The sequence below is a fragment of the Hemicordylus capensis genome, chromosome 8 (assembly GCF_027244095.1).
Source record: "Hemicordylus capensis ecotype Gifberg chromosome 8, rHemCap1.1.pri, whole genome shotgun sequence".
Taxonomy (NCBI): domain Eukaryota; kingdom Metazoa; phylum Chordata; class Lepidosauria; order Squamata; family Cordylidae; genus Hemicordylus; species Hemicordylus capensis.
In genome coordinates, this window is record NC_069664.1 from 2408994 (window position 1) to 2436710 (window position 27717).

General features: G+C 48.2%; 1 protein-coding gene and 1 long non-coding RNA gene across 7 annotated transcripts in view; both read left to right on the forward strand.

Annotated features, from left to right (window-relative positions):
- The first annotated feature begins 5782 nt into the window (after positions 1 to 5782).
- LOC128333596 (uncharacterized) lies at positions 5783 to 9675 on the forward strand. The gene is made up of 3 exons (XR_008310982.1): positions 5783 to 5895; positions 6718 to 6793; positions 8988 to 9675. It is a non-coding gene; the product is annotated as an uncharacterized LOC128333596 (long non-coding RNA).
- A 1670-nt stretch (positions 9676 to 11345) lies between these two features.
- AAK1 (AP2 associated kinase 1) overlaps positions 11346 to 27717 on the forward strand; it is an 87807-nt gene continuing 71435 nt past the window's right edge. For 5 of the 6 annotated variants that reach the window (XM_053269189.1, XM_053269191.1, XM_053269192.1 and 2 more), the window contains exons 1-2: positions 11642 to 11973; positions 12345 to 12730. In XM_053269189.1, coding sequence (XP_053125164.1) covers positions 12568 to 12730 — 163 coding nt within the window. In that variant the 5' untranslated portion in view covers positions 11642 to 11973; positions 12345 to 12567. Of the gene's footprint in view, positions 11441 to 11641; positions 11974 to 12344; positions 12731 to 27717 lie in introns of those variants that run through there. The other variant, XM_053269190.1, reaches the window with a different exon arrangement.

Consider the following 27717-nt stretch of genomic DNA (forward strand, 5'->3'; position numbering starts at 1 on the left):
CGACTCACTGTTCTGCAAGGATGATGCGGCCCTGCTGCGCGCACCTGCCCCTGACCCGTTTACAATACTGGTCAATGGCCGAAATACACGTATCTATCTCTCTACCGGGGGGCGGGGGAGCAAGTCAGCGGGCGTACGTCTGAACAAGCCACGTGCACAGGCTCCTCGGGCGAGCCTGCTCTCTCGCATGAAGGAACGGCTTTCTTACGACCACCGAGCCGATGCGGGCAACACACAAACAGAGACTACTGCGTTCTGATCAGATTTCAGGCACACCATGTAAACTAGCATATGATAGAAGCCTCTTGTAGCGGCATCGAGAAGAAAGTAGGGCTAGAAGTTAGCTGTTGGCGGATCTTCGCAGCAGCCGCCCCAAATTTGGCAACACTGTCGGTGATAACAAGTTTCTTATCGGCAAGAAAGAGGGTGGCATAAAAATTCAGCGGTTGGGCCTGTCAAGGGTGATCGCAGAGGAGTCATTAAACTGTGCGACTATCATTATAAAAAGAGCAGAACAGCAGCACATGCTGGACGGATTCAACCTCACCTGAGCCACAAGGGCAGATCCGAGGGGCCAAGGGAATGCTCAGAAACCTTCCAGAGAGAACTGCTGGCGGTCAGGCCTCATATCTTGCTCTGAGAAACACCCTGTGATGGCTCAGTAAAGAAAGGGACAATAGGTAGCTAGCAGGTCCCTGGTTCAAGTCACCGAGGAGACACCCTCTTATGGTCTCTCCGAAACGGAGCTTAAATCATTTTGGTGTTCAGTGTCCAAGACCCTCTGTTTGAGGATCTCCTTGGCTTGACTGTAATCGAGTAATGACAAATATTCAGTAGAAAAGCCAAATTATGACAATTTGCCCAATAGTGCTTGTGTCCAGGTGGATTGAAACCTATCATAGGAACAGAGGAAGCTGCCATATACAGAGTCAGACCATTGGTCTATCTAGCTCAGTATTGTCTACACAGACTGGCAGCAGCTTCTCCAAGGTTGCAGGCAGGAATCTCTCTCAGCCCTATCTTGGAGATGCTGCCAGGGACCGTGGAACCTTCTGCGCTTCCAAACATCAACATAATGTCACTGTATGGAGTATCATACAGTGCTCACATGTGGTCTCCCATTCAGTGCAACCAGGGCGGACCCTGCTTAACTAAGGGGACAAGTCATGCTTGCTACCACAAAACCAGCTCTCCTCTCCTTGGCCAGCATTAGAGGGATCAGCCCCAGAGGGAAGAAATTGATCTTGAGCCAATAATTGAGGATTAAAATCCATGCTTTTGTTTTCACCTCTGTAGGCCCGTTTCCAACCTCAATGCTGCGTTGCATCGAGGGGCCCTGAGCCTGATTGATTGATTAAGTGCCATCAATCAGTGTCGACTCTTAGCAACTATGTAGAGAGATTCTGTTCAGGATGATCTGTCTGCACCTTGGCTTTTTAGGTCTCTCAGTGGCACATTCATTGCTATCGTCATCGAGTCCACCCACCTTGCTGCTGTGGCTTCCTGTCCTGTGTATAGGTTTCTCAGGAGAACAGTGAGATGCTCTGGGATGCTCATTTCCCTAAGGATATTCCACAACTTGACATGGTTGATGCAATCAAAGGCTTTTCTGTAGTCAATAAAGCACATATTAATGACTTTTTGGTATTCTTTGGCTTTCTCAATTATTTATTGATTGATTCGATTTCCAGCAATTATGTGTCTTGTTCCTTGGCCTTTTCTGAATCCAGCTTTAACATCCAGCATTTCCCTTTCTACATAGGGTTCTAATCTGCCTTGGATGATCCTGAGTATTATTTTGCTGGCGTGTTAAATTAAGGATATTGTGCGATGGTTTGCACAATCTGTTAAGTCTCCTTTCTTTGGTATGGGTATGTAGACTCACCTCTTCCCATCTGTTGGCCACTGTGTCGATCTCCAAATTTGCTAGCATAGTTTGGTTAGAGCCTTGACTGATTCTTCTTCTGTTGCCTGCCCTATTTCTGTAGCTATTCCATCAATTCCTGTAGCCTTCCGACTTGGTAATGACCAGAGTGCCTTCCCGTACTAGAGGTTCTTGTAAGTAGAGAATATCTTCTAGAGTATCTTGGATGTTGACGTCCCTGCTGTACAGATTTTCAGTATATTCCTTCCATCTCTGTTTGATCTTCTCTGAATCAGTTACTATCTGTCCTTTGGCATCAGAGATCTTTTGGGAAACTTGCCTTGTTTTTCCGTGTCTATTTCCATCCTCAAGGTCTTTACAGATGTCATTGTAGTATTGCTCCTTGTCTCATCTAACAGCTTTCTGAAATTCCCCATCAAGTTCCTTCCTGAGGTCTTTCTCTTTCTTGATTTTGGCTTCTCTCCTCTTCTTGGCAATTTCCACCGTCTGTTCTGACACCTATTTTGCTTTCTTCTGTTACTTGGTCTTTGACAGTCTCTTTTCACATTCGTCCTTAACAACTTCTTTGATTTCATTCCACAGTTCCTCTGGTTCCCTATCAATGAGGTTCAGTACTTCAAAGTGGTTCCTGACGTTCTCCTTGAAAATGGTGGGAACATTCTCAAGATAGTATCGTGGAAACTGGAGAGCTTTGTTTTTCCACTTTAGCTTGACTTGGAACTTGCATATGAGCAGTTCGTGATCTGTTCCACAATCAGCCCCCGGCCATATCTTTGCTGTTATAACTGAGCTCTTCCACCTCCTTGCACCAATAATGTAATCAATTTGATTTCTGTGTACTCCATCTGGTGATGTCCATGTGTATAAGCGCTGCTTTGGTTGTTTGAAGAATGTGTTAGCAATGAAGAGATCATTGGTTTGGAAGAAACTAATAAGTTGCTCTCCTGCTTAGTTTCTGTTTCCTAGGCCATATAGGCCAATTGTGTTTTCCTCCTTACCTTTTCCAACTTTGGCATTCCAGTCTCCAACCACCAGCATCACATCTTGCTTGCATGTTCTGTCAATTTCAGACTGGACTTGAGCATAAAACTCAACTTCCTCTTCTTCTGCGTCAGTCGTTGGAGCATAGATTTGAAGAACTGTCATATTAAAGGGTTGTCCATGAAATCTAACTGATATTAATTGGTCACTGACCTCACTGTACCCAAGTACTGTCATTGCTATATCCTTCCTGACTATGAAAGAAATAATGATGATGATGACTGGATCATCATGATCCTGTGGCTTCTGCATCATCATGGTACTGGATTGCCAGTGGTACTAGCTTGCCAAACATGTTTCAGCCTATTCAGTCCATTTATCAGTCCATTGATTCACAATATCCCAATGGAAGCTAGCAGAACAAACATTCAAGAGAAGTTCCATCACCAGTATAACCTCTACAAAAAAAACCCAAACAGTGGCGGGGGGTGCGGTGGGGGCAAGCCAAAAACATACTGCAAGACACCACTCAAACAATCTTATATCCATGGAGGAACTCTTAAGTTACGAACTCTGTTATATAATCCCCTCAGCCCAATAATCACGCCAACTCTTCACTAAAGTATGGATCTATATATTACAGCTACAATACACTGTCATTAATTCTGCCCTCCAACTCTGTCCTCCATTTCTATAAGCACCCACATCAGATAAGACTTGTTGAGTAACAAAGTAAAATAAAATCTGCTACTCATAAAACCCATCAACAATTCTTCAATTCCAAGAAGGACTCTCAGTTTGCTAGACTCTAAAAAGTAGCTCCTCAATAGCTGCTGCTGCTGCACCAGTCTCCTTTTGGAGTTAAATACAAATCATAACACTATGGTCCACTTGCATTGGTTCAGACTCCTAACTCCAGTCTGAACAAATTGATTCTGCAAATACATCAAATTACAGGAAAATACAACAGTGTAGTATCTTTTACAATCAACAACATAAGATGGAAACTGTGGCCACCTATTTAGACACCAATTTACATGGTTACCTGTAACTAATCAATTGGTAACAAATGTATCAGTTTACATCCTCAATCTATCCTCAGGATGCCTCCGTTTTGAGGATATGGAGCCATAACAGCTCTCATTCGAACTGAAATCCATTTCTATCATCTACGGATGTATCAGCTAATCAGCTAGTACCAATGTACATCCCTCAAGGAGCGTCTGTTTGAAGGGTTATTTTGGATTCTGTTTTGTCTGTCTCTCTAAACCACTTTGAGAACTGTTGTTGAAAGGCGTTGGAGATGCAAGCACTAGAAGGCACAGACTCCCTGCACCTGCCATTTGGTTATCCACTACAGGCCCTGGGAGGAGAGAGAGCCAGCCAGCCAGCCAGCCAGGGGACCCTTTCTGTTCTGTTCGATCCCTCTCTTTGTCTCTGCTCTAGGTGGCAAACTGATATTCTCAGGTTTCATTTGCTCACCTGAGAGAGAGAGTTCCTCTTCTTCCTTCCCCAGCACCATGAGGTAACTATCTGCAGTGATGCAGGCTCTCTACCCAAATTTGAATTTCCCCAATAAACCTCTCTGCTTTTAATCTCAAGCACATGCCTTCTGATACTCTTAATGAGCTGTGTGTTCTCTGTCTTCATCTGAGCCATTCGGCTGCAGTTGGGTAAACCATCCCTCCAACAAAAAGTAGTATAAATCTTAACAGTAGTGGTGATACTCAGGGGTTACACTCCCTTGAAAGACCAGGTATGTAGCCTGGGAGTGATCCAAAACTCTCTTTGGCTTCTCGGGTTGAGGCAGTGGCCAGGAGCGCTTTTTAGCCCGCTTTGGGTGATACGTAGGCCAAAGTCCATTTCTGGAGATAAATGACCTTAAAACAGTAGTACATACTGTATGCTGGTTAGTCCAGGCTTGATGAATTGTATAATGCACTTTATGTGAGGCTGCCTTTGTATCTTGTCTGGAAACTACAACTAGTTCAGAATGCAGCAGCCACCAGACTGCTCTCTGGGACAACCCAAAGGGACCATAGAATGCATATTTTAAAATAACTGCACTGGCTGCCAATATGTTTCCAAGCGAAATACAAGAGGACTATAAAGTCCTCTGCAGCTTGGGTCCAGGGTACTTAAGAAAGCACCAGAGGAGAGCTGGTCTTGTGGCAGCAAGCAGGACTTGTCCCCTTAGCTAAGCAGGGTCCATCCTGGTTGCATATGAATGGGAGACTAGAAGTGTGAGCTCTGTAAGATCTTCCCCTCAGGGGATGGAGCCACTCTGGGAAGAGCAGAAGGTTTCAAGTTCCCTCCCTGGCAGCATCTCCAAGATTGGGCTGAGAGAGATTCCTGCCTGCAACCGTGAAGAAGCCGCTGCCAGTTTGTGAAGACATTACTGAGCTAAATAGACCAATGGTCTGACTTGGTGTATGGCAGCTTCCTATGTTCCTCCTCCTTTGTCATGAAGCCTGCTGCCTACTGGGGAGCTCTGGTTAGGGTTGCCCTCAGCTCGTCTGGTGCCAGTTCAGGAACGGTTCTTCTCTGTGGCTGCTCCAGGGCTTTGGAATGAGCTCCCTGTCAAAACAAGAACTTCTCCATCTCTGATTGCTTTTAAAAAGACCCTTAAGACACACCTGTTTTCTCAGGCTTGTTATTAAAACTAATTTTAAACTGTTTAATTGTTTCACTCTGTGAATTTTTTTTTAGTTTGTATTCTGTGAAATTGTTTTAATTGTGTCTATTTTTATATAGGAACTTGGATTATGTACACTGCCTAGAGATATATAAGGTGGTAAATAAACATGATAGATAGATAAACAATGCTGGCATACTTCTGAAGGCAGAAGCACCTTTTGAAGCTGTCTTGGCAACTTTGTCACTCTTTGCCGTCACAGGATCTGGAGGCGGTGATGGGGTGGACGTGGGGAAGAAATCCAGCCCTGAGAAGCGTTCCTGCTTGGTAGGCCAGATGAGCTGACCCCAGAGGAGGGTGTTCTCGATGGGGCAGCATCCCTTTGAAGGACCAGGTGTGCAATCTGGGGGTGCTCCAGGGGCCAATTTTGCTCCTGGGGATTAGCCGGTGGCTGTGGCCAGGGGCAGCTTTGCCCAGCTTTGGCTGGTGTGTCATTGCTAAGAGAGCCGATCTGGCCAGCATCATGCATGCCTTGGCCACATCTGGTTTAGGTGCACAACACTGCTCCCCTCCTTTGGATTGTTTTGCTTACTGCAACACCCACGTCTGCATGGGGATGCCCTGTAAGAGAGTGTAGGGATTGCAGCGGGCGCACGCCAGGATAAATTGCAGGTTCAAGTTTTATAAGCAACTACTGTTAATATTTATATTCCACTTCTCAAGATAAATTCTCAAAGCAGTTTACATAGAAAAATAAACAATGCGTAAAGAAGATGGTTCCCTGTCCCAAAAAGGCTCACAATCTAAAAAGAAACATGAGGTGGGCAGACACCAGCAACAGCCACTGGAGGGATGCTGTGCTGGGGTCGGATGGGGCCGGTTGCTCTCTGCCTGATACATATAAGAGAATCACCATTTTCAAAGGTGCCTCTTTGCTCAGTTAGGAAGGGATCAGCTAAGTAAGTTAACTAAAAGAGGGGGGCAGTAATGGATATTGTGGGAGGGGAGAGGCAGAACTTAAGTATTCCTTTATTATGACGTGAAGGGATGTGCTAGGACAACTTTCGTCATAGGTGTGCCCCGGGTGCATTTCAAAGAGGGAGAAAAGGATCCTAACTTTTAACCACCCAGAGAACTTGTGTTTTGGGCGGTATATAAATATGTTAAATACATAATAAATAAAATAAATTTAATGCTGTAATTTGTATCTTAACAGACAAAGCAGGTAGGATCCCGATGTAGCCCAATTCCTGGAGATGGGATGCTGCTTCCCTCCTTGTTGCTCACAAGAGGTCAGTATTGCTCCATAAGCAGAGCTCGACATCAGTTCTCTGCCCGGTCTTGGCAGTCCTGAGCTTTCTCCGAGCCTGCCATGTTTTCATTTACAAAATGCTGAACTGACTGGAAAGTTTGATCAATAAGGAAGCAGCAGCAAATTTGCATTAAATCCCTGGTCCATTAATTCAGGCATGAGCCTCCTGAAGAAAATGCAGCCTGTTGAACATATAAAGCTGCTGCCTACTGAGTAAGGCCATTGGCCTGCTAGCTCAGAATTGCCAACACTGACTGGCAGCAGCTCTTCAGGGCTTAGCTCCTACCGGAGCCAGAGGGGGGGAACCCAAGTGATGCAGCCTTGCTGTAAGCGGGGGGGGGGGGTGTCAGCATGAAAATAGGAACGTGGCAAACAAGCCTGCCCCTCTTTTGAAATGTCGGGGGGATGCATCTTATCTGTTGGGAAGAAGGTATGTATATCAACAAGTGCAGAGGTGAGGGGGTTCTACTAGTGCAGGAGCCCTTCTCCTCCTTTGCATCTGGTGTCTGGATTGCTGATATTAATGCCAAAGAGATGTTAATGGGGTACCTTTACCCGGAAGTGTACCTAGGTAATTTTGGAGCCCAGATCCAAAGTAATTTTGGAGCCCAGAGGGCCTTTGGAGCCCCTGCCCCCCACTGCAAGTTAAGCATCATCCTCCTACACACACACACACCTGTGACACACAGTATTTTTAACACGTGGGTTCTTGAGGGCACAAACAGCAACCGAACTCACAAGAATGTAAGAATATAAAAACAAGTATATTTATGCAAATATGCATTAGCAGAAAAATTTCAACACGCAACTTCACATATTCCCATCCCACATATTTCTTTTCCCACTCCCCGCTCTGTCTCAAAAGCACCCAGCGCAGGTCACAATCACACTCGGCATCCCCGATGCAGCTTGGGCTGCTGGTGGCACGGTGGCCACACCACCCAGGACAAACTAAAGAGGATTTGGGGGCCCCCGGGTGGTGTGGAGAGCCTGGACTTCAGCCCCAGAGTCCAGGGGGAAGAGCACCTCTTCCTCTACCCCATTGCAGGGCAAATGATAATTTAACCCAAGAGGAAAAATGTCTTGCAAGCCTCGGTTGGTAGGTAGCCTCCCCTCTCTTCTCTCCCTTTTGTCCCCCTGCTTTGCCTTGCCAAGAAACGCTTCCCCATCCCCCTCTGTGGGCTGCTTGACCCACTGCACTGACTCATCGTGGCCAAGCTGCTGAGTCAGGGAGGCTGACACGGAGCCAGCCAGCAGCTGAAGGGCCATTTGCCACTTGGGGAGGGAGGGTGAGGAGGCGGTTGCCTTTTGCAGTTGGATTGATGAGGAAGGCATTTGCAGGTGCAGAAGGCGAGGTTACTGCTTTGCATGCATATTCACAGCCCACCCCTGCAGGAGCATGTGATGGAGAGGGGCCAGGCCCAAAGGCTCCCAGATGGATATGGCCCATGATGAGACGGCAAAGCAGCAGCCTGTTTCGGGAGCCTTCATTGCATTCAGCTTCCATGTGCAGGTTCTGGTCTGAAGGTTCATGAAGCAGGCACCTTGAGGAAGGGAAGCAGGCCAGAGCCTGGAGAGGCGAGTGCCGGGGAACTCAGCGTGCAACACGCTGCCTTCAGTTCCAGTGTGGAAAGGAAGTGGGATAGGAAGGGATTCTCAGACAGGGTCTCCCCAAATCATGTGGAACCACAGCTTCCATCGTCTCCAGCCACAATGGCTGAAGGTCATTCAGGGGCTGTAGCTCACTAACCTCTGGGGAGGGACGCAAGCCTGAGTCCTCTTCTGAATCACATCAGTGTCATCAACATCGCCTAAATCAGGGTTTCTTAACCTTGGGCCCCAGATGTTGATGGACTACAACTCCCATCATCCCCAGCCACAATAGCTAAAAGCCAGGGATGATGGGAGTTGTAGGGCAACATCTGCAGGAAGGCCTAAGTCGTCCTGGCAGCCCTGGCATAAATGCCACCCCTCTATGGGATCTAGACGGATTTGTGCTTCTGGGGTGTATCCCTAGTACACCAGCCCATTTCCTTCGTAAGGCAAATTTTATGTTCTGAGGGTTCATGGCTGACCTCCAGCTTTATAATTCCAGGGACTGACTCCTGAAATCAAAAAAGAGACATGGAGGACATTATATACTGCCTTTAATTGATGATTGTTTTGTGTTTCAGGTATGGTGCGGCAGGTGGGAAGATTTTTTTCATCCAGAGAAATGTTTGCAGTAAAGGCAGCAAATTGTGGTGATTGTTAAGGGTCTTCCCAGAACATTCAAGCCCAGGAAAGTCAACGTGCCTCATTTTAAACTAATTTCCATTCCAGAACACGGGAGACAGCCCTTCCGGACATGATGGATGTCCTTTATTACTTCTGAGCGTGGCACTTTCTGAAACAGATTTTGCAAATGCACAGCTGCCCATTTTTGCAGAGGTCAGTTAGAATTAAGCAATTTCTCCTGGTTCCAAGCACTGGAAGGCTCTTCTGGGAAGCAATTGACATGATGCTGTTTAGTACTCTGGCTAAGAAGCAACTAGGCAGCTCACTTCTGCTCTGACCAGGGAGTGCAGGGGTTCCCAGTCTTGGGTTGTTGGACTACAACTCCCATCATTCCCAGCCACATTGGACTTCATGGCAATTTTTTAAAAAAATTATCTGTCCCAAAAGGGCTCACAATCCAGGAGGAAACACAAGGTGCTGGGTTGAATAGGGGTAGTTACTCTTCCCTTCCTGAATAAGAGAGAGCCAGCCACTGCTTGAAAAGAGGCCTTCTTCACGCCCTGCCTCTGTGCTTCCTGGGAGCATCCAACCAGCCTTCCCTGGGAACAGGATACTGGACTAGATAGACCCACTTTAGTCTGAACTAATGAGGTATTTCTAATTAAAAATAAATTAAAATATTCAATCAATTCATGCTCTGTCTGCAGTTCTTCACGGTGACAGCTAAGAATAAAACCTCCATGTGCAGAAGTCTAACTGGAGATTAGATGCTGGGGAGAAGCCACTGCCAATGGCCAGCACCTCCATGCCCAGCTTGAGAGCTCCCTAGAAACATCTGGCAGGCTGCTGTTGGAATGATGCTGGGCCCCATGGGCCTTGATCCAGCAAAGCCGTTATTTTACAATGGCACAATCAATCCTCCATGTGTAGCAGCAGTATACCTTTGAATACCAGATGCTGGGCAGGAAGAATGGAGGAGAGGGATGTTATCCTGCTCTGCCTTTGGGTTTCCCATACTGGACAAAATGGGCTATTACATGGACCCTCCAGGTCCTCCAACGTGCAGAATTTCTCCCACTGGAGGAAAGTTTAGGCCAGGTGTGGCCACCCTGAAGGTCTCTAACTGTTCTTGGACTACATCTCCCATCATCCCCAGCTGGGCATGATGTGAGATGTAGTCTAACAACAGCTGAAGACCCTCAAGATTGGCCATCCCTGTTTTAGGCAACTACATGCAAGCTACAGCTCCCAAATCCACCCCGCAACTCTGTGTTGCTCATCACCACTGCAGTTATTCCGCCTGTTAAATAAAAAGGACAGGTGAGGTGCAAAAAGGAAATCTCTCTGGTCCTAGCAGCTCGAAAAATTGACGGACATCAATCATCAGGCGGCCTTGCTCTGGTAGGGATCTCATATCCCAAGCAGAGCCTAGGCTATCCGTTCCCAAACCTTCTCCTATTGTTCATAATTATGGCCATTAATCACTCAGGAGACCAAATCTCCACCTGTGGAGGCAGCCTATTCAGGGGCATTAACTACAGATTGATTTAGTCAAGCATCCACCGGGTGCAGAACAGAAGAACAGCCCTGCTGGGTCAGGCCCAAGGAGGCCCATCTAGTCCAGCATCCTGTTTCCCACAGTGGCTCGACAGATGCCTCTGGGGAGCCCACAGGCAAGAGGGGAGGACATGCTCCCCTGCAACTGGCATTGAGAGGCATCTTGCTTCTGAGGCTGGAGGTCGCCTAGACTCAGAGCCACCAAACTAGTAGCCATGGACAGACCCGTCCTCCATGGATTTGTCGAAGCCCCCCCTACATCCCGTGGCAGAGAATTCCATCGATTAATTATGCACTGTGCGAAAAAGTACTTCCTCGTGCTGGTCCTAAATTTCCTGGCAATCCGTTTCACGGGGTCAGCCCCCCTGGTTCTAGCGTTGTGTGTATGTGCGTGCGAGAGACATCTCTCTCTCTCTCCACGCCATGCATAATTTTATGCACCTCGAGCATGTCTCTCCTTGGTCGCCTCTTTCCCAAACTAAAAAGCCCCAGACGCTGCAGCCTCGCCAGGAGAGGAGAGGGCTCTTCAGAGTCCTGCCCATCCTGCTCGCTCGCTCGCCCTCTTCGGCAGTGCACCTTTCCCAGTGCTACAATGTCCGCCGCTGCTGCTGCTGCACCCAGTTCACATCCCGTGTTATTAATAGCCCATGACTCACGCGCGCGCCTCTCTCCCCCGCCCGGCTTCTGCTCGCCCATCGCCTTCTGGGCTCTGTAGTCCTCCGAGCCGAGCCGCTCACCCGGGAACTCCAGGGCTGGGGGAGAAACTACGCTTCCCAGAACGCAGCGCGGCTGGAACGTCTGTTGCAATTTCAAAAAAAAAAAAAAAAAAAAAAAAAGGGAGACGCTGCAGAAAGTAAATATATTTCAGAAAACTGTGCTTAGAAGGAAAGCCGGGCTGTTTTCGCTCTCTGTGTGTGTAGCTTGGGCTAGCGGCTGCTGCTGTCCCCTCTTGGGGGCAGGGGACTGGGCCCTGCGCTTAGAGGAGGCCCCGGGCGGGGAGGGGTGGGCAGGAAAGGGTTAAGGGGGAGGGGAGGGTGGGGAAGCCTCCCCCCTCCCGCCCGGGTGGAAGCAGGGACTTCCTGTGACAGGCCAGTTCCTGGTTGGACGCGGGGTGCTGCTGAGGCTCCGGCTGCGGCTGCTGCTCCCGGGCGCGGAGGCAGGGAAGCGGGCAGAGGGGACAGGCGAGCGGGGCTCAAGCACGGAGGGCGCGCGGGGCCGGGCATGGTCGCTGCTGCTGCGGCCGCCGCCCGCCGGCCCGCCTCAGCAGCCCAGCCAGCTCCGGGCCCCCGGCGATGCTGCCGCGCCTGGCCCGGCGACTTTGTAGCGATGCCGCAAGGCCGGAACGCCCAGGCGGCGGCGGCGCTAGCAACAGTGTGGCCGCGCCAGGTAGCGCCGCGCTTGGATACTTCCTGGGGAGGGGCGGGGGCGGGGGGGGCTGCCTGCCCTGGTCTTTGGAGGGGGGGGGAGGCCTCTCCTCCCCGCTCCCCCCTCGCCTGGCTCTCTCCTGCGCTTTGAGGTGGGGGCGCCTTAGAGGCATGAAGAGTCACCCAGCAAGCGGGGGGGGCACCCCTTTGCCCGCTGCTTTGCCCAGTTCTCTCTCTCTCTCTCTCTCCTGGACCCTTGGAAGGGGGAGCGAGAAGCCTTTGGCTCCTCTTGGGCAAGCTGGCTTGGGGCCCCCCCTCCACAACGGGGCCCCCTTTTTCCTGCCTGCTGGAGAAACTGGGCACCTTAACCCTGCCTCTTCTCTCCCTCTCCAGGCCTGAACCATTCCCAAGCTCTGCCTCCCAAGACTGAGCGAGATCAGCAAAGCACTTGACCTCTAAGGAAAGCCAAGCAGGAGGTTCCTTCCAAGGGATTGGTTAACCTTGTCTTGATTCAAGACCTAAAGAGTTGTGTGTATATATATATATATATCTTTGCGGAGGGGGTTGCCATCCGTAACTTGTTCAACAAAGAGTTGGAGCTGCACACTCTGGAAGGATGAAGAAGTTTTTTGACTCCCGAAGAGACCAGGGGGGATCCGGAGCGGGTTCTGGTACCATTGGGGGGAGCAGCAGCAGCACCGGGCCTGGGAGTGGCTACGTAGGCCGGGTGTTCAACATTGGAAGACATCAGGTGACGGTGGATGAAGTCCTAGCAGAAGGTAAGCTTCTGTTGGATCTCCCCCCCACCCACCCAGCCCCCAATATCTGCTCACTTGAATGAAAGCAGATTCTTAACTCATGCTCCCTTGCACTGTCTTTGAGCAGGACCTCTCAGACTTGGGTCTCCAGATGTTGATGGACTACAGCTCCCATCATCCCAACCACATCTGGGGACCCAAGTTTGAGAAAACGTGAAACTTCACAAAGGTCACAAGTCAGCTTGGTCTTCCAAGGTTCTCAAACACGGCGCCTCCTAATAATAGAAGGCGTATGCTGGTGCGGTTGGCCTTTTGTTTTAAATCAACATAAATTAAAGATGACTTGGGTGATCGCTTCTAAGAATAGTGAGGTAAGAGACATTAAAAAAAAAAACACCTCTTAGTAGCTGGGTGGCTTTTAATTAACTGCTTCCTCTATACGTATCGTAGTAAAATGTTCTCTCCTCCCACCCCTCCCCAGCAACAAAATTATGTAACATGCTAGGCTGCATTGATGCATAGACTAATGGGCAGAAGTCGTTCCTTCTAGATTGTTTGTCAGTTTCAGTACTGTAAGTGAAGGGGTAACTGGGTGCTGAGGACTAAATCCCCAATCTCCTTGGCCTGTTTGTACAGCAGGAGTGAAGCAGACTTGTGTGATATCTTTGTTTGCAGACTGGGTTGTGGACTGCACAGGGCTGTGCTATGTTTTAATGACTGCAAGATGTTTCCAAAGGGCCTCATAAGCCTTACCCATAAAGTTTGCCAGTGGCCTCTTACTTGCAATCTAGTCAGGATTTTAAGAGTCCATGGGTTAATGTCCAAGTAGGGGGCGGTTCTCTCTTTCTCTCTAAAAATCTGGTTTTGTATGATATATATGTAACCTTAGGTTTGACCTTCAAGGTGGCATTATCCTTTAGGCATATTTGTGGGCCAGGCATTTGTAGAGCATCTCTGTAAAAGGGAGGAAAAACGGGGAGTTTAGGCTTTGTAATGGATGACTCGACCAACCATGGAGGGAATTTGATCAGCAGAAATGGATGCAGAAATCTGTGCTAGCTTTTTTTTTTTAATCCCTATGCAAAGCTAATTGTATGGAACTGGTGCTCTGAATGGGGCATGCATTTGCAGAGACTGGCGTGAGAGCCACTTGGGGTTCTGGCGGGTTCTGACCCTGGATGAGCGGGCTGTTGCTGGTCATGGCAAATTGCTGCAGGCAGCACCGCACAGCACAGAGAGAGTGGGCAGGCAGCCAGCCCTCGTCCCTTTTCAAAATAACCAAGCAAATTAAGAATGGTGAGGCACGAGTTCAGCCAAACCGGCCTGGATGCCTGCTTTGCTTGTTCTGCAAGGGCCCTGTCTGTGCGGAGATCTTAGGAGCGAGCTGTGGACAGACTGACAGCTCTGCCTTCCTCGCTTCCTGCCTACCGCAGGAAACATAAGCCCTCCTTTGAAGATGATTAAATAACTTGCCGGCAGATCCTCTGTGTGATGTTGACAGGAACAGAGTATGAGCGGCTTCCTCTACTGGCAGATTCTCTTCTTGAGAAATGGTGCTGCTCCATTCCCGTCTGGTGGTATGGTCTGCACCTTGTCTCCCCCAAATCCTTGTTCGTAGGGCGGCCCTTGAAAGTGTGCAAAGGGAGGAATACAGATGTGGTGATTATGTGTGGTTGGATCCAGGTGCCCTTTGAGCAGAGGTTCTCAGGCTTGGTTCCCCCGGTAGGCCATTGTGGCTGGAGATGATGGGAGTTGTAGTCCAGCAACACCTGGGGACCCACGCTTGAGAACCCGTGCTCTAAAGCATGTTTTGGCTGGGGGAAATCGAGGGCTGGCAAAAACAACAACCTCCACCCCCGGCATCGTGTGTGCATGTGTGCGTGCTCAAGTCTGCCTGGGGGATTGCTGAGCTGGTCCCAGAGGGGGGCACAGGGAGACTGCACAGACCCAGAACAGACTTTAGGGGTTCAAAGGTTAGCCATCTCTATTCCTGGGGAGGAGAGCTGGTCTTGTAGCAGCAAGAATGAATCGTCCCCTTTGCTAAGCAGGGTCTGCCTTGGTTTGCATGTGGATGGGTTACATGTGAGCAGGGTACAGCATCTGTATGCTTGCATGCATAAGGTCCCAGGTTTTTAATCCCTGGCAGCATCTCCAGGTAGGGCTGGGAGAGGCTCCTGCCCGAAACCTTGGAGAAACCACTACCAGCCAGTGTTGACAATAGTGAGTTGAGTAGACCAAGGGTCTGACTTGGTATAAGGCAACTTCCTGTGTTCCAATGTCTTGCAACCTGGCTGCCTCATTGGATTATGGGATATGGTGGGAACCTGTGGTCTGGGCTGGTGGGAGGAACTACCCTCCCATGGAGAAGGCAAACTCTCCAGTAATAAGGCTGCTCTTCCTCCCAGGACTTGTATCCCAAGAGGCCTGCACAGAGTGCCCTGCTAGTGGTGGGGCCGTAGTTCCAGCATCTATCCAGGGATTACAGTGTTCATTTTATAACTCTTGCTGGTTCAGCTTTTCATAAGGGACTGTCCGTAAAGCATATCTTGCATAAGACAAGGGAGCAGCAGTAAAACTGGGACAAATACCAAAGTGAGATATGGGTGGATAGAGAGGCTGAGGCCTTTAAAAATAAAAGCACAGCATTTTAAAAATGAGTGACTGGATTTTACATATAAGGCTCATGTCTATGGTGGTGGCATCCTTGTGGTGTCCTCTTGAAATGGTCAGGTCAGTTGAACCTGGGCTTACATACAGAGGTGCTCTAATCCATGCCTATTCTGTGGGGCCTTGAGTCAGGAACACTCCTTGGGAGTCTTGCTCCCCTTCCTGTCTGGAATCGGCTTCTGGCTGCCCTGATCTTCATGGACCAGCATCTACAAATCTGCTTGCCAGTGGTGAGTGTTCCCTGGCGAGGAGGACACATAGATCTCTTCTCCCGATGTCTCATTTCTGCTGCCGTTCTGGAAAAGGCAAGAAACAGCAGGGATCCTTTCTGAACAGTAGGAGAGGACTCCCTCGGTTTCCTACCATCTCCACATCTCATTGCCAATGACAGAAGACCCACTTCTTTCCTAACCCTACTGCCTGTGTGCCAGAAAAGGATCAGAGGGAAGGAAGGGGATTATGGTGGCAACTACGGATAATGGCAGGCTAGTGAGCTAAACGTAAACGGGTGGATCTTTGCTCGTGGATCAGCACTGGCAGCTAAACTAAAATGTGCCCAAAGCTTCCAGCTAAAGACCAGCGCTTGTACGAAGGCACTTGTTAAATTCCTCCCGCCCTCTTGTACACACTTTCCCCATTGAATGCAGTTGAGGTGCGATTAGAACCTGGGACATTTTGCACTCCTAAGCCTCTGTGTTGCACTGACGTGATCTTGTTAGAAGCTTGACCTACAAGCCCACCCCTGTGGAAGTGTGTGTCCTCTCATCTGGAGGCTCTGACTTGGGTGGGGCCTGCAAGGGAAGGCTCCTCCATGGCGGTATGCTGCGGAAATGGTCTTGCATGCTTCCTGCTGTCTATACTTTAGTGATCATGTGGTTGTGATGATCAGTGGGGAGCCTGGACCAGTCCTAAAGCTCATGATATGACATCAGGGAGAAGAACATGAACTTGCCTCCAAGGGTTGCGCTGAGGATAGCTGCGGTAAGAATGGTACAGCTCTTTGCATGCTGAAAGGGAGGCTATGAAGAATAAGCTTAGTCTTGGAACTGTTGCTCTAGAAGAAGGTGGTCTGCTTCTCTTAGGAGGCCTGATATTGTGCTAGGACTCCTCAAATATTGGAAGGCCTGTTGCACAGAAGAGGGCATAGGCTTGTGCTTTGCTGCTCCAGAGGGCGGGGCAAGAGCCAGTGAGCAGGGGTCAAGAAATGATGGCTCTGTTCATCAGCCAGACAAAAAACTTGCTTGTCAGGTGGTTCCTTGAGATATGTTGGTATATTACTCATCAGGAATGTTTTCACTCGTTGGGCATCATTTTTCACTCCTCGTGGACAAGTATAGTGGATTTCCTACTAATAGGCCTCGGTTGTGGGGGTTAGATTTCATGTCAGCATTGGGAGAAACCTCTTAAAAGCAGCTCAACAATGAGACCAGTTACCCTTGGGTCAGGGGTTCCCAACCTGTGGTACTCTAGATCAGGGATTCTCAACGTTGGGTCCCCAGATGTTATTGGACTTCAACTCCCATAATCCCCAAACAAAGGCCACTGGGGCTGGGGATTATGGGAGTTGAAGTCCAATAACATCTGGGGACCCAACGTTGAGAATCGCTGCTCTAGATGCTGCTGAACTACAACTCCCATCACCCCCAGCCTATTGTGGCTGGGGATGATGGGAGTTGTAGTTCATCAGCATCTGGAGCACCATGGGTTGGGAATCCTTGACCCAAGGGTAGCTGTTTTCTCTCCCTCGCTGGAGATCTTCAAGCAGAGGCTGGGAATGTGCCAGTTCTGGGTTTCCTGCATCAAACAGGAGGTTGCACTTAATGGCTTACAACTCTCCTTCAGCTCTATGATTATGGAAGGTGATGGCTTTAATGAGACAGGGAACAGAGTAACAGGTCTGTGGGACACAGCAGAAGCTCACATGGGGCATTCTTTGCCGTTTGCTGTGGTTCCCTGGCTTTTTTGTTGGCTGAACCGGAATACAGAGTGTCTGCATAGCATGACTGGACACTCACTAATCAGCGTGGCCATTCTCTTTCGCCATTAACCCTTTTCTCTCTCTCTAACTGCACTGGGGTTAGGATTGAGACCACACTTGACTCAAAACGGGTAGTATGAGTTGAAGATCCAGGTCTGAAGGTAGTTCAAACCTGGCTAGTTCTCACAAGTCAGAGGAGAGGAGGTGTACATATGACTCACGGCATCCCCCCTTGGGATTGCAGGCAGGGATCGCCATGACAGCATTTTTCTTGTTCAGAAATAATCCTTGAAGAGGGGCCTGGGGCACCTTCCTTATGAGGCAAGGCTACAACATCTGGGGATTTTTAGTCTGGAAAAGAGGTGACTGTGGGGAGACATGATAGATGCATCGAGTAGAGAGAGTGGACAGAGAGGAATTTTTCTCCCTCTCTTACAGCCCTAGAACTGCATTGCATGAAACTGAAGGCCAGGAAATTTAGGACCAACAAAAGGAAGTACTTTTTCACGCAGTGCATAATTAATCTATCAAATTTGATGGGCTATGGTGATGGCCACCAGTCTGGATGGCTTTAAAAGGGACTTAGACAAAAGCCTGGAGGACAGGTCTATAAATGGCTATTAGTTTGGTGGCTATAGACCAGCCTCAGAGGCAAAATGCCTCTAAATAACAGTTGCAGGGGAGCATCAACAGGAGAGAGGACATGCCCTCACCTCTTGCCTGTGGGCTTCCCAGAGGCATCTGGTGGGCCACTGTGGGAAACAGGATGCTGGATCAGATAGGCCTTGGGCCTGATCCAGCAGGGCTGCGCTTATGTTCTAAAAGTCTGGTAACTTTGTCAAGCACCCCTTGGCTGGCTCCTAGATCCCAAGAAAATGGGTCATGTTCTGCCCTAGGTTTTTCAAAGCCGGCATGGAGGATTGGACTATTATCAACTGCTATCAGCCATGACTGATGAACAGAATGCCTCTGTACAGAGGCAGTGTACCTCTGGGGATGAACGACCAGAGTTTCGACTGACAGAATGGGAATACTGGTTTTGATGGTTTGATACAGCAAGTCTGCTCGGCTGACCTAGAATGTTGTGCCATGCCGACAGAGTTCCTCTGTTGAACAGAGAGTCCCCGTTCTCCTGCCTCTGTGGGTGAAGCCACAGTTGGACCCATCCTCGTTCAGCCTTGTTGTTGGTTTCTCTTCCTTTCCTCCTTCCAGACCTTGATTACCACTCTTGATGGTAGATGCTGTTTTGCTGTTCCCATGTAGGAAGTTGCTTTTGACCTACACTCTTAAGTTTGCTCCTCCTTCCGGGCAAAATTGCAGGCTGTGCCTCAGCGGAGGTCGCTGGGTGCAACCAGTCAGCGTGGTCTCTGTGGGCTACCCCCACAAACAGTGTGGATAATTGCCTTGCAGATCAGTCCACCGAAGTTACTAGACCACAGATGTCTTGAGTATCCTGGCATTTGTGGGTCAGGATGGAGAACGTATAGCTGGGAAAGATGGAGAGAAGGGTGACTCCAAAGATCAGGTGCTGGAGCAACTCAAGGCAAAAGCGTTTGGGGCTTTTGAGTTTAGGAAAAAATGACTAAATGGAGGGACATGATAAAGGTTTATGACATTATGCATGACATGTGGGTGGGGGGGACTTCCTCTCTTCTAATATTCTAATCTCTCTGGTCTGCCCAGTTAAATTGACTGGTGTTGGATTCAGGACAGACAAAAGAGTACAACTTCACACAGGCAGCTGCCTTATACAGAGTCAGACCCTTGGTCCGTCTATCTCAGTATTGTCCACACTGTCTGGCAGTGGCTCTCCAAGGTTTCAGGCAGGAGTCTTTCCCAGCCCTACCTGGAGGGAATTGAACCTGGGGCCTTCTGTGTGCAAGCATGCAGATGCTCTTCCACTGAGCTGCAGCCGACCCACCCACCCCCGATGCCTAAAGGGAATATCTTTCAGCAGAGCGCGCTCTCATGTCGTCACCCATCCAAATGCAAACCAGGAAAGACCCTGCTTAGCAAAAGGGACAATTCATGCTTGCTACCCATGCTTGCTACCCGGTTTCCTCCCTGCAATGAACCTAAGTCAGGGGTTCTCAGTCTTGGGTTCCCAGATATGGTTGGACTACAGCTCTCACCAGCAGTCACAAGAGGTGATGGGAGCTGTAGTCTTTCCACATTTGGGAACCCAAATTTGAGAACCCCTGACTTGTGAATGAATGGCCACCGGTTGTTGGACCAATTCACAGAGGCCTTGGCTTTAGACCTGGGGCTTTCCAAAGACAGGAAAGCAGGATGCTCGACCAGATGCCCCTTTTGGTTCTTAGATGATGGTTTATTACAGCTTGAAAGAGGAGTAGAAGCTCTTCTAGTCTGCAAAGCTAGTAATAAGGACAGCCCTGCTGGATCAGACCCAAGGCCTATCTAGCTCAGCATTGTGATGCCTCTGGGAAGCCCACGAGTGGGAAACGGAAGCCTGCCCCCTCTGCAACTGGGATTCGGAGGCATCCTGCCTCTGAGTCTGCAGGTGGCCTGTAGCCATCGAGACTGGCAGCCGCTGACCGCCCTATCCTCCATGAGTTTGTCTAAGACCCGCTTAAAGCCATCCAAGCTGGTGGTCGCCACCACATCCCGTGGCAGAGAATTCCAGAGATTGATTATGCACTGTGTGGCAATACACTCTCACCATGAGCAAGTAGCTTTTTAAGAAGCGATCTTGTAATTTAGCGGATGTGTCTGTAAAAGATTAATAGTAGCCATGTAATGCTCCTGATTTTGCTCAACTATGGTTAAACCATGTGAAAATTCCACCTCCCTCCCTCCCTCCCTTATGGAGCTCAAGCTTCTCCCCCCTGCCCCACCTTCCCCACTGATTGGCCTTATCTTGCATCAGCACCAGGGTTACTCCGGTTAGCCTTCACCCATTGTTCCCTCTGTGACCAAGCACTGAAACCAGTTCCAAACCTGCTTGAAGCAGGAACCGTGACTAGCTTTAACTGCAGTTTAAGGCCAGCAGGGCACATGAGCTCTCCAGGAAGAGAGAGAGGCAGTCCTGTGGCCTGCTCCGAATTCCTTATCAAGGAGGATTTCATGTGCGTTTAAAAAAAAAGAAAAGAAAAGAAAAGGGAAATGGTTCAAATGTACCCCGATCAGCACTGTCCCTGTGCACATCTGTTATACTGGGCTTCCTCATGATTGCACAGTTCCAAGCGGAGTCCTGCTTTCGCACCCTCCAACACCTCCCCTGTGCATCTCTTTGTCATGTTTAAAGGCTGTTGTTACTGATTTCCTGGCCTGTGTTTGCCATGCTCCATGGTGCAGGGTAGAGCAGGCTTCTGTTTTCCCTTTGCATTGAGACGGGAGGCCCGCTTTCCTCTCGCACGAAGGCAGGTTTTGCTTTTGAGGGTGAGCACTACCTGCCCTCAGAGAGCCTGCCTGCCTCCTGCCTGAGTCACTGTTCTGCGTGTGCTTCCTGACTGGAAAGAGACAATGAGAGCCGTGAGTCGTGCAAGAGGCCGCTGCTTCTTCGGAGAGTGGGCGATTCTGCTGAGTCTGTATCCGGATGCATTCACATCCAGAGCAGACGCCTGGCTCAGTTTGCTGCCCTGGTGGGGGAGGGAGGCAGGCTGGCTGGCTGGGAGGAGGAGGAGGAGGAGGAGGCAGAAGAGTAAGTCACCTGGAGATGCAGCAGGCTGCGGCCTCTGTATGGATGGGTGCCTTGGGCTCACAGGAGGAGGACTCTCCTCATTTATTTCATTAATGCATGTCTCATGGACCCCTGAGAGTCGCCCTGACGCACGGTTTGGGAGTTACTGCCATCGCGGATCCGGCTGCTACCATGTAAGAGCTTTCATAGGTGAAGCGATCTGTTTCGAAGAGTAACAGAAGCCTTGCAAGCTTCCAGATTCTGTAGGTGTGCCATCTGCTATGGCTGTACTGAGAGCATCCCCAGAGAGGCAGAGAGCAGAGTAACAGGATCCCAGGCTGTAGAAAAGGCTCCATTCACATTCTTAAGGGTCTGCATGATCCCGTTCCTAGACGCCTGGGATTTTTGCAACCCAGATCACATTTATGGGCCTGAGCCTAGCAGGAAGTCCTCCAAGGGAAAACAGACATACTCTCTCTCTCTCTCTCTCTCTCACTTGAATGGATGGGAACTGTGGAAGGGTGCTGATATTTTCCTTGAGTTGGCAGGAGCTCAGACATGCAAGTGAATGCTTATTCTGCATAGTTCCAGTATCACTTGTATGGGTGTCGTTTGTTTATAGAGCGTGTATTGTTTTTCCTTCCAAGTTGCTCAATATTTACAATAAGACAGTGTTTATTTTGTATTAAAAGGTTGTAGGCTCTTCCTACAGCTCAACAGAGCTCACATAAAAATATACAATATATAGTACTATTTCACCTTGGTATTCAGTATATGAATACAAATACATGAAACATGTTCATAAAACTATTAGGGTTACAAGGTTTAGTGGGCTGCTACATTATTTTATTAAAGACCTTTTGATCAGCTAAAAAGATGTTCCTGACTATCCAGGAAGCAGACTTTTAAAATGCAACAATGCAAAAATTCTTCAGTAGTATTGGTATGTGAATAGGTGCACTCTTGGTCAACTGGTCAGTTATGATTCCTACACGAATCACTTAAAACTCATTTAATTGGAGGATTGCCCTAAAGATCGCTGCTTCTCTTGGAAACGGGCATGGGCCCAGGGCTGTCACATGTCTGCCCACCTTTATGTCTAAGGAAAATTGGATTCCTGGTTTTAATCACTTGCTGCTGTTCTTATAGATGGTTCTTGCTACAGCTGGCCAAGTAGCAGCGTGCTGGAGGGGTGGGATAGAAATGTTTGAAACAAGCAGGGGAGGCAAACCTTCACGCCCAGCATGTGTGACCTGCTTCATGACTGTAGTCCTGACTCTCTTGAATGGCCAAGTGAGAGACATTAATGCTAACAACTGTTTCTTTAATTGTGTAAAAAAGAGACATGATATGGCATGTTAGCCAAATATATAGATCAAAATAAGTATAAGGTAGCACCTTTTAGATTAATATTTTAAAATATTTTAATATTTTAGTCTAAAAGGCTTATTCTTCAACTATTTACTTAGTTAGTTATAAGTTTATTCGGTCATTGACCAGCAAATTTACTTAGTGTTTTTACCCCTCTCTGTCCTGTGGGCTTAGAGGAGGTTACAGTATCTTTTTGAATGCAAACTTTTCAGTCCCCAAGGAGTTCACAGTCTAAAATTTAGCGTATATATATAAAAACTTTTTAAATAGCTGGATTATTTTTTATATTTAAATATTTGTACCTGTGTGTGTTTGTAATCATATTGTTTGTACCTGTGTGTGTTTGTAATTAAAACCCCTGCTAACTCGGCAAAGAGGCACCTTTTTAATGTGGTGATTCTTTTTATTATTTAGCAGGGGGAGAGTAACTGGCCCTATCCACCCCCAGCAAGGTACCTCCAGTAACTGTTGCTGGTGTCTGTCTTGTGTTTCTTTTTTTATTGTGAGGCCTTTGGGGACAGGGATCCATCTTGTTTATTTATTATTTCTTTTAGTAAACTGCCCTGAGCCATTTTTGAAAGGATGATAGAGAACTCGAAATCGAATTGTAAACTGCTTTGGGATTATTTTAATGAAAAGTGGTATATAAATTTAACAGTTTAAAAAATGGCTCTGGGGATGAGAGGTCAAATGAAACATAAGTGACATTTCATGGGCATAACATCTCTAGATTTTTTTAAAAAAATCTCACTCTCTTAATGTGCTGCACATAACTAGTCTCAACAGCCCTCGAAAGGACAGGCAGCCATAGCTGCTGAAGATTGTCTACAGAGGAAGGTGAGCTGGTTGCTCCACCCGGGAAATAGGTAGAGCTTCATTCCCACCTCCTGGAACTAAAGGTTGTTTTGCACATTGCATAGCAACCACCTTGTGCAATGTGTATTGTGATGTACTGTGTGTACACAAACCAGAGCACATATGCAGTGAGGTGCTGGAGCCAGTTCTGGCTTCTTGATGAACGTACTTAACCGTGATTCATGCGTTCATAAATATCTGATTGTGACATCCACGCTGTGACTGGAGCAGTACATTTGAAAACAAATTTTAGCTGTTTAGCTAATAAGCACGCCCTGTGAAAAGGCCCTAAGAGTAAAAGTGTGTGTGTGTGTGTGTGTGTGTGTGTGTTGTGGAAGTCTGGGTGAAAATGGAGGACACCCAGACTGTACTGTTCAGTTGTTTGCCTGATGCTGCACTGGGGTTTCTTCAGGTGCAGTATGGCTGTGACTTTAGACATAAAAGGAAACACATCCCATTAGCCAGCCTCTGATCTGTAATTTAATTTAATTTTTCACTCAGGCAGAATAGGCCAGGCTTGAGAGCTCTTCCAGGGCCCTGCAGAATAAATAAAATATACGGATGATTCCTGACTGAGAGAGCTGAAACTGAAGCCAGATGAGAAAGGTCTAACCCTTCTGAAGACTCCTTGAGAGTCAGTGCCTGCTCCTTGCTATGCAGTTTTCCTAGATTCCAAAGGTTGAATGCCTCTAATTGCTTGGTTATAAAGGGTTACGGACTCCTGAAAGGCATTTTCTGGTAACACATAGGGTATTAACTGTTTCCTAATCCTAGTGTTTTTAAAGCAAGTCAGATTTCTTAAAACCTCTGGTAGAAATCTTAAAACCTCTGGTAGAGTCTGGTTGAATGCTCGCTGCGTGTCCCTCAAGATCCATGGCATGCAAACTGGTTTTCTTCAGCCAACACAGCTTGAAAGTGTTTGGGAAACGAAGCAGCTTCTGCACATGTTTCAAACTTGATTTTGTCAAAGGGGAATTTGGATTATGCTCCACTGTATGGTTTAGTTCAAAGGAGAGGGATGTTGAGGAGGCCAGCTATGAATGGATAAGGAAACCTCTTCATTGCAATAGGCCAAAGCAGGTCAGTTGATGGTCCGTGACTTCTTATAAACACTTCTGGGTCAGGATATGCTCACTGGCCGAACCAGCCATGGGCCTCTGAAGCTCTGGTCCTCTGGCAGACGGACTCTTGTGCATCTTGCTGCTGCTTCATTTCAGAGGGCAGGAGGGACAAGACACACACGGCAGATGTTAGGTCTGGAGTAGGGTAACTGGATTTCTGTGTATCTTGAAGCTGTGTAGTCAGTGTGGTGACTTGAGAGCCCCTGGTGGCGCAGTGGTAAAACTGCCGCCCTGTAACCAGAAGGTTACAAGTTCGATCCTGACCAGGGGCTCAAGGTTGACTCAGCCTTCCATCCTTCCAAGGTCGGTAAAATGAGTACCCAGAATGTTGGGGGCAATATGCTAAATCATTGTAAACCGCTTAGAGAGCTCCGGCTATAGAGCGGTATATAAATGTAAGTGCTATTGCTATTGAGTAGCTTATTTGATGTCCATGGATGATTCCTTAGTCTTGCAACGTAACGTGCAACATACTTTTTTCAGGGACGGAGTCTGGGAGTATAACCATAACTATGTAACGACTGCAATATTTATATACGATTAAAATGCCGTATCAAATATTAAACAGAGCAGAACCTGCCTGCAAGTGTGCAGCCTAAAAGACAGAGCATTGGGGAAGGTTATGTGAAGAGAAAACTGACGGAATATCAAATGTTCTGCAATGTTTCATGGAGGACTCTCGTTGCCTTCAAACCCTGTTTGTGGCCTTCCCATTTGGGGCATTTGGCTAGTGCTGCTAGTCTTGTATTGGCCCAGATGGACCTTTTGGTCTTATCCAGCAGGGCTACCTCTATGTTTGTACACTGGGGAGCACTTAAAATGGGCAATCTCTCATCTGTTGGTTCATTTAGGCCATAGCTAACGGGATCTCCTGTATTCAGAGGCGGCCTGGCTGCTCAGTATCCATTTCTGGGGGGAAACTATAGCAAAGGACCCTTGCCCTTATTATTATTTCCCTTTTTGACACCAACCGTTCTCAAAGGGGTTTACACAGAAACAAGAATAAGTTGGTTTCTTTTCCCGAAGGGGCTCACAGCCTAAAAGGAAACAGGAGTGAGGCATCAACAGCCACCACCATAAAAATGCTGAGCTGGATTAGGACAAGGCCGGTTGCTTTCCCCCCTGCTAAACATGTGTTTAGTCCTAGTGTTTCACTTTTTATTGGTAACTTTCAATTTCAGTTGTGGTTTTAGCCCGGTCTTTTAACTTACTATTATTTTTTAATGTTGTAATCCGTCCTGAGCAGTAGCACACTGGAGGGACGGGGTATAAATATGGTAAATTAATGAATTTAATAGATAAACACAGGCGCTCCCCCTTGCAAAAGTGCCTCTTGGCCCCGTTAGGAGGGGTGAGTCCCCAACAGGCTGCTACAAGAGGGCCTGAAGAGGGTTTCTTGTCCAAAAGGGGCTAAATGAACCACAAGGGAGATGCCAAAAACAGCTGTACAGAGGGATGCTCAGCAGGACCGGTCAGGGACAGTTGCTCTCTCCTGCTGAATAGAACAGAGCTGCCACCTCATAAAGTGCCTCGTGCCCCGTTGGCTGGCCGGGGTCTGGGCAATGCTTGTGGCCTCTCTGCAGACAGTGGGCCCGGTGGAGACTTGGGTCTGGTTTAGCAAGCCTCTCCTTGCATTCTTAATGCCGTCATGTTACCCTGCTATAAAAACGGGGATGTTAAAATTGTAGCCTCGGTTGCCACAGAACACTCTTCTTGCTTCCTCAGACTCTCGCTTCCATGAGCTGCTCAGAGGCAGCAGTAGGTGCTGGTTGATGCTTGCAGTCCAGCAATCAAATTATCAAAAGGACCACAATTATCTGATGAATAATGCATGGCACACACTTATTGATACTCCTGCATGCACGTGAAAGGGAAATGCAGCTGCTCTCAGGGGCTTTAACTGAGATCTAGGGATGTGCACAAAACTAGTTTTGCGTTTTGTTTTGAGCTTGAAATAAAATGCAGACGGCCGAAACGTTTCATCGAAACAGTGGTCGATCTGGTGGTTTCGACAGAAGAAAACTCGAAATGTTTCAAGGGTTTTGGCCATAGGGAACAATGGGGAAACTTGAAACTCTGCATTGTTCCCCATGGGTAGCTCCTAGGGACACCAGAGTGGGTTGGGTGGTAGGGCATGGTGGGTGCTACCATCCAACCCACAAAAGAAATGGGCAAGCAGGTGATTTTAAACAAATTTTAAACCTTTTCCCCAAACCCTCATAGGATCGCAAGCCAGTGCCAGAAAACACCCATCAGCAAAGGAAAAACAGGCCTCCAAAATGGAAAATGATTCAAAATTTTGAATCAAAATGGGGTTGTTTTGTTCTGAGCTAGAAACAGACCCTTTATTTAAAAGGCGTTTTGTTTTGAGCTTGAAACGGCCCATTTTGATTTGAAATGTTTTGATGTTGAAACATTTTGCACATCCTTACTAAGAACTTCATAGGGCTGAAGCGAATCCTAGCAAAGCACGCAGGGCTGGAGAGTTGTCGTTGTTGTTGTTTCGATTTCTATACCGCCCTTCCAGAAATGGCTCAGGGCAGTTTACACAGAGAAATAATAAATAAATAAGATGGCTCCCTGTCCCCAAAGGACTTCCAATCTAAAAAGAAACATCAGATAGACACCAGCAACAGTCACTGGAGGTCCTGTGCTGGGGGTGGGACCAGTTACTCTCCCCCGCTAAATAAAGAGAATCACCACGTTAAAAAGGTGCCACTTTGCCAAGTTAGCAGAGAGTTCTAAGTGTACCAGGCTCGCTACCATTGGCTCTGTCAGGCACAGTGTGCTGCCCTCTGCTCTAGGAGCCGGGCCTTCTGCTCTGCAACCCATCTGACATCCAGGGCTCAGGGATGCAGGCTGCACCAAGATCACGATCCTTCTTTTTAATATAGATTAGTTCAACCAGTACATATACAAGTGGATTCCAGAACAGTGCTCTTCTGGCCTCTGCACACTCGCAGCCACCAGAAGAGCACCATTTTGGAGTCCAAAATGGTGCCCGCCCTGACCTAGGTGATTGCAGCTACGCGTTTATGCTGCTTGGTTTCATGATGCAAATAGAAGCTCAAGGTGTCCTTTCCGTGTGCTGACATAAAAACGGGCCTGCTGACCAGGCCCATGAAGGCCCATCCAGTCCAGCATCTGGCTTCACACAGTGGCCCACCAGATGTCCCTGGGAAGCCCACAGGCAAGAGGTGAGGGTATGCCCACTTTCCTGCTGTTGCTCCCCTGCAACTGGTGTTTAGAGGCATCTTGCCTCTTAGGCTGGGGGTGGCCTATAGCCCTCAGACTAGTAGCCATTGATAGACTTGTCCACCATGAACCTATCTAAGGCCAAGCCCTTCTTAAAGCCATCCAGGCTGCTGGCTGTCAC